Raw genomic sequence first — 12,989 nt, 5'->3', positions numbered from 1 at the left:
TACTCTCTAACATTAATCTGTTCTTATTTCTATCCCCCGACCAATCATTTGCAGCGAAATTAATGAATATTGCTCTGCAATTGAGCAAGAGGTTGAGTAAATATTATTCGATTGAGAGGAAGAGAGGCTTAGATAAGGAGGAGGAGCGATTTCAAAAAGCTGCTCATGCTGTTAAGGATATGCCCAACAAGGGTTAAGAGAATGTGAGATATAATTTTAAACTTCAATTTCACTTGAGATTTAATTTTAGTTCACAAATGTCTCCGTACATTCGAGGCAGTTTTTCCTCAATATAATATAATGTTGCCTGCCAACTATCAAGTAAATAGTCAAAATTTGTCTTAGTACTGTCACTTAGAATAGCATTATAGCAAAGAGATCAGCCTCTGGTCACTGCTTTATTTTACCTTTAGAAGATATATAACTTATCGTTCTCTCTTATGACGCTTATTTTTTCTACTTCTGAGCCATCTGCCATAAGAATCTTGCTTCCTCTTTTCCCAAACTTCTTCTCTGCGCACACAGTTTAACAATTCACCTTGTCATTACATTCTGCTGTCCCATACTTATGTTTGATTCTAAGATCTGTGATCAGAAGAATAGAGCTCAAGTGTGGCCTTCGAATTTTCATCATATAAACTCACTCGGGGGCTAACTTGGATTTGCTCTACTGTGAAGTAGCTCACATCAAGTCTGATTTGTTGCCTCATAAAAAGATCTAAATAATTGCAACCCTAGTCTTTTATGATTGATTTTTTAATTATTTTACTTCAAACTAATTTCTAAAAATGGCATGCAATGAGACAAGGCTTTCATGTTCTTACACACCTCTTTATGCTTTATTTGACGCTTGTATTTTTTGGTGAATAATGTGTCTTTTTATGGATTTTATATTTTATATTGATATTGATTGTTTTTTAATTTCATTTCATAGTATCATTTGAACTCAACCTTAAATTCGTTACAATCATATTCAGTCTAGAGTCAATCATATATCAAATATCATGAATGTAGATATACCTGCTAATTTGAAAAGTTCTTCCATTGTATCTGGGAGAAGTACTAGTGCTTGTGAGGCTTGATTTTCCTTCCGGTTCTCTTTAGGATGATGTCCATGAATTTTCACTCTGGGCGGGACTAGACTTGACCTTGGATTAGAATTTCCTTTCTTTCCTGCAAAAGAGGCATGAGTCTTTATCAATAATGTGCGTAAGGCTCATCTAACGATATTAATTTATTATTTTTATTCTAATAACTAAATTTTACATCTTGTGCGATGCACGGGGATACTGTAGGGGAAGGAATATTTTAATGAGTTCAATTTAAAAAAATGGATAAATGGGTTTGGATTTTTAATTAATCCTCCTACATCTTAGGGGTGTTCAGCCTAGACCCGTCCCGATTGGCCCAGTATCGACTCGATCATATCGGAACGGGTTTTGTCTCGGCTCGAAAATAATCGGGACGGGACTTTACGGGACGGGACAGAAAAGGGGTTCGGGACGGGATGGGACACGGGATTACCATCGGGACGTCCCGTCCCGTCCCGAATATTATATATATTATTTTTTATTTTAAAATATTAATTATATTAATATAATTTATACTTATATTAATTATATTAATTATAATTTTAATACTTACAATTCTTATTTAAAACTAAAGTTTTTTTATATTAATAATTTTAATGGCATGGAGTAAATATGGCGATATCTTTCTTTATAATATATTAATTTATGAATATAATTTATTCTTATATCTATCTATTTAATAACCTTTATTTATAACATATTTCTTGCTTATTTTTAGAAGAATAATTAGCTTAGTACATTTTCACTAAAGTAGAAGAATAATGATTTGATGTTATGTTTGACTTGCCTATTGTTGTTAATCTTATAGTATAAAGATCACTTGCATTTGTTATTATAATATGTAGTTATGATTAATATAATTCAATAATTAATTTTAAATTATTGTTATTTATGTGCTTGTGTTGTTTTAATTTTAAACTTAATAAATTATATGATTTAAAATTTTAATGAACGTTATTATCCAAATCTTTTTTCGATATTATTGTATTTATCGGGACGGCGGGACGTCCCGATCTTGTCCCGGTCCCGTCCCGACTCTTAACAGGACGGGACGACTTTCGGGACGGGACGGGACACGGGATCAAAATTCAGTCCCGATCTTTTTTTCGGGCCAGGACACGGGACGGGGGTGTCCCGGTCCCGTTCCGTCCCGTGAACACCCCTACTACATCTTATTTCCATTAAAATTTTTCAACGCTACTTCTCTATTTTTTAAAACTAGAACTAATTAAAATCTCCCCATCCCTCCTGTCCGACCAAATAGGGGTAAAAATTAATAGAAGTTAAATATTGAGTAAATATTGATTTGATATTTTTACAATAAATAATAATGTTTAAAAGATGTAAAATAAAATTATATAAGTAATTACAAATAAATAACTATAACAATAGAAGTATCAATAACTACACTTTTTTATTTCACGAGCAAAAGTAACTATAACAATCAAAGCATGTTTTTAGTATTTAGAAGATAGAAATAAACAACAATTTGTTTTATTTTCACATAAATACTTTAGAATTTCTTATCTCATGCATACTAGAAGATACAGAACAATTTATTTTTCCAAAACTTTTCACTTTATACAAATTAAAATTTATATATTTTCACTAGATTTGTAGTGATTCCCCACTGCAGTGGACAGAAGGGGAGTTGAATTTTTCATTGCACGGTCACACCGTGAATCGGGTTCACCAATGTTTAGGAAAAATATCACACACACACATACACAAACGAATTGCATATCAGTGTTTCCGGAGTACAATTTCACTGAACCCTCAAATGTCCATTGGTTCTGGTCTTAATGGCTCTGCACAATGTCTGCCCACAGTAGACTAAGATTAACATGTCTTGTGGTCTTTAATGTATAAAATCAAGGTTACCTTGTTTATATGGTTCATCTTCATGATAATTTGAACCTTCATCATACATGCCTTGTTCTTGTGTTACCTGCTGCAAGAAATGCAAAGTAATAATCACACGCTTGTATTGTACTTACTCATAATGTATGACCTGATTCATTTATGTCTATATGATGCCATAGTTATTATATTATGCTTTTCTGTACCATAGAATAATATATTCTTTTGCAAGGGGTCTAAAATTGACTATTAGTGAGGTAAAAAATGTGGATATACCTCAAGATGAAGGTCCCTTAACAATTCTGCCAGATAAGAAATTTCTTCTTGCACCCTCTTTTCAAGCCCTTCAAGTACTGAGAGATGAACCAGCAAAAATAAACAGATGCGATCTAAATGGTTTCTGAAATAAGTAACGCGTACATCCTTCGTATCAAACTTTTTCAAATTTGAAGAAATGCGTATGGCATCTTTGATGTATTATGATAAGCATGTGTGATAAATGACACGTACTAAACTTCAGTAAAAGAAAAGGCAACATATGACATGTCTGAACTGTGAAACCTGATTGAAGTTGGTGACAATTGCTTTCCCATCATTACTATATGGTTGCACCATTTGCTTGAAATGATCATGACTAATTCGGACGACTTGGGAAAGCCTCCTACATCTCACTGTGAAAGGTTGGGGGACATTAAACATAACTCCTATTTCTCCTGCCATCCCTCCATATTCTAGTTTCAACAAATGCTGAAATTACTTAAGTTCAGTCAAACGGTGTAAGAATATTTCAGCTCGAAAATAAAGAAGGCAATTTTGAATTTGTTCCAGAGAGTTTTGTTTTATTTCTTGGTTCATATGTTTATATGTTACTTTTCACGAGCATTAGGAGGAGTACGTGTTATGACCATTTTAACTATGGATATCAATGTACCTTCGAGGAAAAAATGTCTGAGATTCCATCTTACCTGTTCAGTTCCATTCATGTAGATTAGCACATCCTGCAATTGGAGACAGTGAGCTATTGCATTTCAGACTACAACAAGACTCAAATGTAAGAGATGAATGTTTCACCACTGCTCCAGATACCAAAATATAGAAATATGATGGCATCTCATTTTGCAAGATAATGTCAACCTTAGGCGGGTAATATTCTGCTTTGATTTCTGACGCCTGAGTGTTTAAGTGCTGCCGCCTATTAGTTGCTGTTGCCGTTTAACATAATTAGACTCTTTCCTATTACCAGCTAGAAGGGAAGAAAATCTTTTACCAGTTGGGTGATAAAATGATCAGAGACTCCTTTATATAAATATGCATTTCCAACTATGTCACGGAAAAGATGCTGAGCGATGCTCGATCTAATTGCCTTTGGCAAGTCCTGTAGCACTTGTTCTTGCTGTAGCGCTGCTGTTCTAAACTTCAACTGAACGTGTGCCAGCATTTGCTCTTTTAAGCCTTCTGGGAGTCTATTTTTGCTTGCATATTTCCGTGTTTGGTTGATGGCATCCCTCTACATAGTAGGTGAAGAATGTTAATTTTGGTATGGCCTCATAAATTCCGAGAACCATGTGATAGTTTGACAGGGGAATATATTGCCCATTTATGCCTAACTTAGAAATTAGAGGCGTGAATATGGGCTACCCGGACTATATGAGTGGTATGTAAAACAAGCTGGGTTGGGTCAGCTCGTTTTTGTGAGTTGGAATTTTTTCAACTTTATCTAGATCATGAGTTGATAGGTTGAGTTAATTCATCAACTCATAAAATTTTTCCCTTATTTAGAAAAATCGATAATTTCTGAAATCTAAACCTAATGATAACTCATGTAATCCATTTTTTATCCATATATCACACAACCCACATCATCTAATTTTAATGTTACATAAATCACATTCAAGAAACCTAAGACAAAGACATGCATATTATCCATGATCCACACATTGCCACGTAACGCATTGTACATTAAGAAATTCACATACACCATAGCAATGACAAAACTCTATCATTCATCAATCATAAAAATATTCGAATCTTCCTTCGAATTTAACATAAAAGCTTGCAATCTGTGCGATAGACTGAGATGCTAGTGTCGTAGACTGTAATGACAAAGTGAAGAACGATATTTAAATTATCATACCATCGCATGAGTTCGGACAGTGCCATGGACGACCAGATTTGTTATGTTTCCGATTATATATGCACTGAGGCCAATGTTAAAGAGCATATATAAGATAGTGAAAATTTTCTCGCCCATATTCACGGCAACAAAATCTCCATAGCCTACAGTGGTAAGAGTAACAATAGACCAATATATGGAACGCGTGTATCTCCGCCAGACGCTCATGTGTTCAAAATCTTGTGTCGGCTTCCCAATCCATGTGTTCCCAGGGTTTGTGTCTAGGGCAGCCAACCAATAATACATGCAGCCTGCGACATGGACTGCAAATAGCGTAACCTGTGGATAAAAACAACGAAAACTGAAGCATTAATGAAACTTGTATAATTAGGCAGTTTGGTGATTATTAGTCTCAAAGATGGTTGAGAAGATACTACGCTTACACATATAAGTTTACAAAATCTTGTGGCCGAGTAGCTAATTCGAATGTCTTTCTCTAGCCTGCAGAAAATCATTGTGGTTTCGATTACGCACGTGAAAATATGTAGCGATATTCACCCTCAGTCCGTCCTGTTTACCCCGTTCAGTTGTGATTGTCTCTGCACTTTCCTGATAAATTTGTTTAGAAATGCTTCCGAAAATTTACCCCCCCTCTAGTCTCTAATGATTCGGCCATCAATTAAGGTTAGCTTATGTGACAATAACTGGTTCTAGTTTTGATGAAATGATTTGCTTAGGAGCAGGGAAGGGGTAGAGAATTGATTTAATATCTGTCAGGGAAATCTTTTCCATCTATGGACACACACCATTCTGTGCTTTGGAAATATTTTTGATGCTATCTTTGTGGGGACAATGGGTCCTGGTCACTAGTCAGTTAGCTTGCAAAGCATCAAACTCAAATTCTTAACTACAGTATTAGGAATCTACCTTGCAAAAAGCTGGCTAACACGCCTTAATCGCCAAAGCCTGAGCATATTCATGAAACCCAAGACCTCTCCGTACGTTTTACCCATCAGAATTTGGTATATCTGCAGAAACGGCAAAGTTGCCGCCACGTCCATGGGAAAATCTAACTTTCTCAAGTACCTGTTCAAGTCAAGACGCCAAAATCTTGTGAGCACCAACAATAGAATCAAGGGTATCTGTCACTGCTTTGTGGTCTGTCATTGGAAGGCTTTATTACAGACTTGCCCTCTGTAAGTCTTCGCACCATACATTCGTTGATTGTCAAAGCATACATTTATATTATACACACCTGAAGGCTATCTTCTTGTGGTCATCAACGAGGAGATAGGTTGATGTGTCCAAATAAGCCACAAAGAAAGTTAGGACTATATCAATGGCAAAGAAGGCATCGGCGAGTAGATCAACGGGCCACAACGACCCAACTGCCACGTCTGTGAAAGCCAGCTCGAATGGAGATGCCCATGCAGAGTATACGACCAAAGCAACAAGGAATGTCTGCCACAGCCTTCATTGAAGAAGGGGAAAAAAACCTTCAGCTCTGCTCTTGTTTAGGAAATTAAGGACACACATAGAACAGATAAGCTTATGTGAAGGAGTTTGATTTACCGATATCTATGATCAAAGGGAGTGATGACATATTTTCTAATGTTTAGGTGACCGTCATCAGCAATGTTGGCGCCAAATGCTGGTAAGAGGTTGCTTGAAAATGAGGCCAAGGCCAAGTTTCTGATTTCATCACTTGAACGACTTCTAACTGGCAATGGTAATGGTGCCTTATTTTGATTCATTGACTCCTAAGTTCTAATCAGAATGCCTTCTGTTCTTGTTTAGGAAAGAAAATATAAATTAGAATTGGCAAGTTTTTGCGAAGGAGTTCAATTAATCTCTATCTACTATCAAAGGGAGCAATGTTGGTGTCAAATTCTGGTAAGAGGCTGCTGGAAACCTAGGCCGAGTTTCTGATTTCATCACTCGAACGTCTTCTAACTAGCAATGGTAATAGTGCCCTGTTTTGCCTTACTGGCTCAATGGCTTCCTTCTATGTTCTAAGCACACGCACGTGCGCAGGGAGAGAAGCTCTTGTTAATTGTTATCAACGTTCTATGCAAAATAAGTGTTTGGCCAGTTATTGTTAAAAGGGGAAAATGTGAAAAAAAGGAGGGAAAACATGATAGGGGCAGTGGTAGGGAGTTTCATGAAAGAGTATGAGTTATACGTAGTTTATATCGTTAAGTGGACAAAAAGACAACCTCATTACGAACTTTCTTGTCTCCCCAAAAGTATTTTCCTTCTCAGTATGACAAAAACTAGAAGAAGCGAACTCTTGGACTCCTCGCTCCTGTTTACTTTATTCTATCTCCGGATGGTTTACGATGGCATCAAGGTTGAGTCATAAATTTATCTTATTTTTAATTATTCGAATACTTTGCGTCATTTATTACAAATTTTGTAAAATCGGTGCATTCAACACCCCCTTACTCTTTTCCGGCTCGCGAGTGAAGAAAATAAAGACTTGACTAAAAAAATTTATATTGATTTAGAAAATCAGTTAGAATTAATTTAATACTTCTAAAATTTCAAAATTTTTCTCAATAGAGTTTATTAATTAGAGTAATTTGTTTTGTTGATTAAGTTGTTTAGTTAATCAGAAAAAAATCAAAATAAAGGAAATTGAGGAGAGAAAAAAATTAACTCTTTGGACGAGGAGTATTGTATTGACAATAGATATCCTTGTTATAAGGATAGAAGGAAGTGAACTTCAATTCAAAGTGAGGAGTCGCTCTGCAAAAATGCAGACATCGCACTCTCCCTAACATCCTTGTTAATGTCTTGTTAAACAACTTTTCCATTCTATCATAAATACAACAATATTATCAACAAAAAACACTAGGTAAGGTCAATTGCATAAATTATAAAATGTCATTGTACTCTATCATTTATTAAACTTTTCATTCTATCATAAAAACATTCAAAAAATAAAAAGACGATGACTTTGAAAGTTGACTCCACCCCTCATTTCAACAATCAACATACAATCAACGCTTCTGCCAAATCCATGTATTTTAATTAAATTGCTTTTCGACTCAAGCTATTACTTAGCCACAGAATGCAATCATTTTATGATTCTGATGCCATATGAATTTAATTTCGATCTGTCTGCTTGCTTTTCACTGAAGCAGCGTTGAACACACAGGCACACACGACAGCAAGGGAGTTGTGACACCAATCCCTGAAAATCTACCTGAATATCCTAACAATAACGACGACGACAATAAACCTTATTCCTCTAAGTGGGATTGGTCTTATGAATTGCAAGATGTCATTCTATGCTATCCTAATAAACTGATTTAAATTAAATCCTAAAATAAACATTGTGTGTTAAAATCACGTGACTAATAGCAGCAAATTTACATATGGTGCCTCATAAATTCCAAGTACCATCGTCTTTGACAATCAGGTGGTCCCAGTCTCAGAATCTCCATCAAATTATTACTTTGGCTGAACCTTGTGATAGTGTAATCGCTGCTAGGCTCTCCAACTCGGTTATGGACTGATAGCAGGCAGCGACATCCGTCTTTAGGATCTAGCTTGAAGTCTGTATACCTCAACCAGATATACAATGCTTTTTCGTTTTGTGGGGGGGGGGGGGGAGACAACCGTGATTTTGCAGCCGTATTAGGTACGCTTTGCTTTCCTCATGAGAAGCTATTATTCAACTTATAACCTTCAAACATCAAGCGCATAACCAGAAGATGCGCAGAGGCAGGCCCACAGTACATGTGAATTCCCCCAGCCATATATTACATATACTGAGCTAACCATTGCTTACACATATCAAGCACCGGGAGTGCACTTGCATGAAGTGCCTGCAAGAACATTGACACGAAGTTAAGATAAATTGATCCCTTGTCAGTTGACTAAATTGCCTATGGGCAAAGATAACGTTAGGCAAGTGCAACCATCTTTGCTGGCGTTAAACTCCTGCAAGCTTGGGTTGGTTATAAGCAAGAAAAAAAACCAGGTAATATAAGCATTAACTCCCCACCTTATCCTATAGAGAATTGTGAATGGTGGGAACAACATTCACTTTGAGAACTAAGCGTGTGTTTGGATGTTTGTTTTGGACATCCAAAACCAACATTTCCCATACGTCCGTTCTCTTGGGAGAAAACAGACACCCAAATGTATTCTATCTTTAAGGTGCATGCCATCCTTATGTCTGGGAAAAAATGTAATCATCAAATGACAAACCCCAATTTGGCCGAGTGAATGACAAACAATAATACGTAATCGCACCAAACTACATACATACATACATATATATATATATAAGCGAAACATGATGCATGCTCAAATAGGAAGTGCGTTAAAGGTTCTATTGTAATAGACGGGTTCAAGGACCTTCGATCATATGCAAGGCTTAAACTCAAACATGCAGTTGGTTAATATTTGGAAAGTTATGATGACAAGCTCTTTGATCCTATGCACAGTGTAAACTCAAGAACACGTAGTTGGTCAATATTTGGTGAGTTATGATAACAAGATTTAGAAAGTGGAGCCTAAGATTTAGATGAGGTTAACCTGATGAGCAACATATTGAACATCAGCCACACTTCCACTCCGAGAAGCAATTTGAAATGCACTTTTTAGACGACCACAGACCACACAAGCAAGAACCTTCCTGTACGGGCATGAGAATAAGTTAATCATGTTAACTTGGCTGGTGCAATACTTAATGCAGAAAAATGAAAAAGACACGTGATGTTGTGTATTATGTATAACAATAGACAGTGTAGAACGGCCTTTTAAGACTGATGAAAGCGAGACACACACACACACACACAATAATAAACAACATCCTAAACCCTATTTTGTACAAGTATAATATACTTCTGAGTGCGAATGATATTAAATCAAAATGCAAATTTTTCCATAAAAAAATTCCCAAATAATAGAATAATCCTAAGTGCACAAAGGAAACAAAAGAAATATATAAACCTCACCTGTGGCTGCTAGTTAACATGTCTATTAGACGGTCTGGACGTTCTTTGTGCTTGTTAGCATATACATTTATTGCAGCACCCAAGACCTATGCCATTCAAAACATTCACATGTTACTAAAAATTATTAACATAGGCATCCTTGCTATCAACAGAGATATTTCTTTTCTCTACGGATAGGACCAAGCTTCATTTGATAGACAGGGAACATCTTAATTTCAGTGTACTTTTGCAACTCAAATATATATATATATATATATGCTGCATCCTTATTTCAATGGGAAGAGTTCTCTCTCAATGTATGGTTGGGTGGTGTGGTACCCTGTTTGTCCATAAGATGCATCTTGATTCCCACGACACTAGAGGGACATAGCTATCAAGTACATAGTACCATGTTTAAGCACAGCACTTTAAATTAGACACTCATTCAACGGTATAGCACTTTTTAAGATTATTCACCAAGCTTCCAAGTTTTTCCCCCCCTAAATCTGTTAAAGAAGCATAAAAGTCTTCAGCATTAAGCTCTGGCACTTGAGATATTGTATGGAAAACGTTTATAGTTTCCAAACATCTAAGTTCTCCAAGTGGCAGAATATTCTGGACCAATTAAAGAGTTCTATCAAGACGGCAAATGATCCCTTTCTGTTCAGTTACTAGAAGTGTAAAAGAAAGTTCAATCAATTACCTGGTCCCAATCATCGTCATCTATTGTGCCCTTAATGTTTTTGAAGAATTCTGTCAACTGGCTGCCTCTTTTCTTTCAGCAAGAGATGCAGCAACACTAGCATATATGTCAACAGCTGCATGACATAACAAAAACGTCAGGCTGACTGTGTCAACAACATAACCTCTCCGGTCAAAATCAGTAGTGCGAAACTGAAGATAGAAAGACAGATTGAGAAGGGAGTTATCAGGCTACAGGAAGATTGAATTCATAGATCACTTGGAACGCCAAATCAAAATTCTTTTCCACAAGAATCTCTGCAATCTTACACCTTCGCCTAAAATTCAAAATATCATGAGCGTGTTTGAGGTAATATCATTATAAAAAGCATAAACTGCTGAAATGGCGCCTACTACAAATATCTGCATGCATGATATACGATTGATAAATAAATGGTAGTGGCATACATGAGTAGTCTCAGCGGTTGTTAGAGCCTTAAAAAATTCAAAGAACACTCTAAAGACTAAGTTTCTTAAAGCACACATGTCAAAGTATTTTTTAATACATCACAGCAGACAAACTGATGGTTAATATATACAAGAATGTACGCTTTAAGATTAATAAGAGAAACAAAGTGACAAACCTGAAAGTTTCTAAGTCATTTGGATCCCAAAAAGGGAATTTTTCCACTGTGGGCCTTCTGGATCGTTGAAGGATTTAACAACTTCAACCTGCAAAAATTATCAGCAGACGTGAAGCATGGGAATGAAACACAAGATTACATGTCTTTACATATCAGAATATGGGATGCACATTTGAAATGATTTGCTGGAAGAATAGTTCTTAAAAATAACAACAAAAACACGCAGACACACTCAGAAAACTTATTTGACTGAAATGGAAACTACCTCGAGGATCACTTCTCATTATTTAAGTGTCTGGCCGGAATTCGAATGTCACAACACTGATTCTAATATATGTCATTGTTTCTACTTTTTTGTTTTTGTGAAATAAAAGAATCACACCCACATTAGACTCGGCAAAAATCTGAGAAGACTTATCCAATTATCCAGAGAAAGAAACGCCCATCCCATGGGAGATTGTATGGCACGTTCAAGGGCACACTGATATGCCACGTCTAATTCAAAACTGCCAACATTAACATGACTGCGTCTAAGCATTCATATTGGCATGCTCTTTCAAAAGCAAACTAACATGCATTTCAGCAAAATGTTCAACATTGTCTCCCCAGTCTTGATCTCAACATTAGTTACTTTCTGGCCTCAACATTAGTTAATGAAAAACCATGTTTAGCGTACTAGGCATCTCCAATTACCTGGATTGATACCCGTGCAGAAAATTTGACAAGACCTTCCTCAGAGAGCTTCTCTGAGGCACTTTTCCCTCTTAGACCTTTTGTTACAAGCCTGGTAGAGTCACCACCTTTGTGTCTAGCAGACAACCCTTCATCAAAATGCATCTGCATCATTTTTTTTTTTTTGTTGGGGGGGTGTGGAAGAGGAGCAAACAATTAACAAAGAACAGGATAAGTGAATTAAAGGCATGAAATTATGATAGTTTGAGGCAACAATATATGTCAGTCTTGTTAATTAAGAAAAACAAATGTGTCTTCCATCCATTTGTTCTTCTTTTCCATTTTTTAATATGTACAATGCTCTGAAGCTAAAAGAATGGGTGTTGAAAAGACTTGGTTCTGCGTGGCGCGCGCGCACGTGTATTTTTGACAGCATAAGAATTCTTTGATGGAGAAGAATGCATAACTAGATGAAGGATAAAATATCCTCTGACCAGAAAATACCGGCTCAAAACAAACATAATATAGAAAACCTATAGTGGCAAAAGTGCTCTCTGATCTATGTATACATCAGATGAAGTGATTCCCTTATTGATGTGCTAAGCACCCAGGGAAGCCACATAAAGTGTCGAGGCTGTCAAGATCAAGATCCTATACAGGATCAACCAAATGGTTAAAAAATAGAATTCATCAGGGTGTTTAATTGTTTCTTATCATTGGTTAACTAGCTTTTAATTCTGATTAGTTTCAATTATACATATCTATACCCCTCTGGTCCACAATATAGGGCATGGTAACTACAAAACCTTAATTTTCTAAAACATTGTATATCCTTCTTTATTACCCTTGCATGGAATAATTATAATATTTGACTTATTTAAGACACCCTCATTAATTGTCCTATATAAGTATCTCAATAATGAATTGAAAATCCATTGGACCATTCTTTTAAAAGGACTAGTAAATGAAGTAAGGGTGT

At 36.1% G+C, this 12,989-nt stretch overlaps 1 protein-coding gene and 1 long non-coding RNA gene across 2 annotated transcripts; both read right to left on the bottom strand.

Annotated features, from left to right (window-relative positions):
* Positions 1–271: 271 nt before the first annotated feature.
* Positions 272–6,916, bottom strand: LOC129298904 (potassium channel KAT3-like). The gene is given in 14 exon segments (XM_054937344.1): positions 272–513; positions 1,021–1,173; positions 2,973–3,042; positions 3,228–3,277; positions 3,280–3,304; positions 3,513–3,698; positions 3,917–3,949; positions 4,023–4,121; positions 4,219–4,458; positions 5,086–5,403; positions 5,508–5,565; positions 5,992–6,150; positions 6,320–6,535; positions 6,637–6,916. Coding segments are annotated over 14 exon segments (1,893 nt in total). The 5' UTR covers positions 6,819–6,916; the 3' UTR covers positions 272–409.
* A 1,157-nt stretch (positions 6,917–8,073) lies between these two features.
* LOC129298905 (uncharacterized) lies at positions 8,074–12,367 on the bottom strand. Its single transcript, XR_008590440.1, has 7 exons — positions 12,032–12,367; positions 11,339–11,426; positions 10,951–11,032; positions 10,717–10,831; positions 10,035–10,120; positions 9,613–9,712; positions 8,074–8,897 (listed from the first exon to the last, which is right to left on the bottom strand). It is a non-coding gene; the product is annotated as an uncharacterized LOC129298905 (long non-coding RNA).
* Between the last annotated feature and the right edge of the window lie 622 nt (positions 12,368–12,989).

This window comes from Prosopis cineraria, unplaced genomic scaffold (assembly GCF_029017545.1).
Source record: "Prosopis cineraria cultivar Desert tree isolate PC_DT_omini unplaced genomic scaffold, ASM2901754v1 PC956, whole genome shotgun sequence".
Lineage (NCBI taxonomy): Eukaryota > Viridiplantae > Streptophyta > Magnoliopsida > Fabales > Fabaceae > Prosopis > Prosopis cineraria.
This window is presented reverse-complemented; position numbering and strand designations above follow the sequence as displayed.